The sequence below is a fragment of the Bubalus kerabau genome, chromosome 8 (assembly GCF_029407905.1).
Source record: "Bubalus kerabau isolate K-KA32 ecotype Philippines breed swamp buffalo chromosome 8, PCC_UOA_SB_1v2, whole genome shotgun sequence".
Lineage (NCBI taxonomy): Eukaryota > Metazoa > Chordata > Mammalia > Artiodactyla > Bovidae > Bubalus > Bubalus kerabau.
Genome location: NC_073631.1, coordinates 110312177 through 110314173, shown reverse-complemented (window position 1 = coordinate 110314173; position 1997 = coordinate 110312177). Strand labels below are relative to the sequence as shown.

The 1997-nt window shown below is 44.7% G+C and overlaps 1 protein-coding gene across 1 annotated transcript; it reads right to left on the bottom strand.

Moving 5' to 3' along the window:
* Positions 1 to 780: 780 nt before the first annotated feature.
* Positions 781 to 1734, bottom strand: TAS2R60 (taste 2 receptor member 60). Its single transcript, XM_055589407.1, has one exon. It carries the CDS (start codon positions 1732 to 1734, stop codon positions 781 to 783), a length of 954 nt encoding a protein of 317 aa, XP_055445382.1.
* Between the last annotated feature and the right edge of the window lie 263 nt (positions 1735 to 1997).

Here is a 1997-nt window from a genome sequence, read left to right as displayed (position 1 = left end):
CGACTGAGTGACTTCACTTCTTCACTTCACTAAGAGCAACAGAAAAGAAGTCACATCTGGCTCATGAGCCTTATCATTTATAGATCAGTCTAACCAGTTGGACTATAATAGAGAACATAAGCAATATATAAATCGTAAACTCCCAGCATTCAGGAGTCCTCAAAAGGTAATCTGCAAATATACAAATCCCAGGTAACACACACAGCTGCACACATGCACAAATTACACCATGCTCTGTAAAGGGAGTTCAGACACCAGGAACTCTCGCATGAAGGGAAAGAGGATTTCATTGCAGTAGATGGCTGGAAATCAGTTAAGGCTGAGAAAGGAAACACGGTTTTACAGGATGAAGTCAGAGGAAAATTGACGTTCCAAAAATCTTCTCCAGTCTGATTTAACAGATAAAAAATGAATCATGTGTCAGGATCCTTGCATTCAGTTTCCAGGAGGATAATTTTAAACACCAAGAGTTTAGTCACAGGGAAATAAAAGTTTCCTGCTTCTTTGGCCACATCAGGTCACACAGGGAACATTAACTATATCAGCTACAGCCTTGCTAGTATTGATACAAGTCAGTGGTGCTGGGCCACTACTTCAGTACCTTCTATTTCATCTTTAATCCTATTTCACTGAAGTTATTCTTCTAATAATGAAACACAGCAAAGAAGGAAAGAGAATTAAATGTGATTAAACGTGGCAAAGAAATTTAAAGAAGCAACATCCCATTCCATCCAAGAAGGCCTCCTGCAGTAGAATCTGAGGCTTTTCATCAATTGCAATTCAAGATGCCCCATGTGCTGAGGAGCAGCCCCTCCCTAGCACAGCTCTCAGCCTGTGGTTACTCAAGAGAAGAATAATGGGGTGGATTGCTGTACCCAGATAAATCACAGTCTGCCATATCCAGAACCGGAATTCCCCAAAAGGAAACATACCTGAGGCAGTGAGAACCAGTGACAGAAAAGAGGAAGTGAAGAAGATAGCAAAGGAGATAAAAGCCAAGAGAGCCTTGATGTGTGCCTGGACACTGGAACTGTGAAAGCCTGAGATGGAGAAGAAGACCTTCTTGGTGTGTCTTCCCAGAGATGTAATGAGCAAAACCGTGCCCACAATAAAGATAACAGTAGGGACGGTCCAGGTAACAATTTTCAAAGGGAAGAGGCAGAACCTCTCATATGTTCTCACAGCATTCCTAGTGACATTCCAAGGTTGCAGACCCTTCTTTAAATAGTTCTGATATATTTTCTGGTTGCTTATGAAAAATAGAACGGTGGTAAAGGTAGAGAACCCCAGAGAGCTGAGTAGCATCCAAGGAACCAACCCAGATACATTCCGCTTTAGCCAGAGGAAGATGGGGTGGGTGAAGGTGGCAATTTTCACACAGTAGAAGACACTGAGCCAGGTGGAGAACCACAGTGTTGCAGAGTTCCAGAAGTCCCACTGAACGGCCAGGAGCTGGAACACGGGGTTGTATGGAAAGGCCGTGGGATTCAGGAAAATGTAAATGTTCTTACTAATCACCACCCATTGCAGACAGAAGCGAGAGGCCCCCAGGCTGACCAATAACTTATCGCAGGGCGACAACATTCTCCGCAGCTGCCACTCGCTGCCCAGTGCCGCGATGATTAAGCCATTACCTACCAATGCCACCAGGAACAAAAGGAATAAAATAATAATGCAGATGAGGGCTGTCTTATCAACCAACTGAGGTCCAGGAACCATGTCCCCTCCACTCATCTCTCCTGCAGACTTCAAGGTCTCTTCCTGTAGGGCGGTTCTGGAAGGTCCTGGATAATATTGGCCCCTCCAGCTGCCCCAGTACAAAGGATAAAGTCGAGGACGTGGGCTATCTGAGGAGGGTGAAGAGGTATTTTCTTCTCAGAATAGATGCAAATATCATTAAGGCTCAGTTTCAGAAGTCTCCCTGCCTGTCCATGAATTTGCCTGTCCTTCCTCTGCCTGCTTTCTGCCCGTGTAAACACTGGCATGGATACTATATC

Excerpts from the sequence above, each read along its gene's own strand:
- TAS2R60 (XM_055589407.1), bottom strand. The coding sequence starts at position 1,734 with ATGAGTGGAGGGGACATGGTTCCTGGACCTCAGTTGGTTGATAAGACA.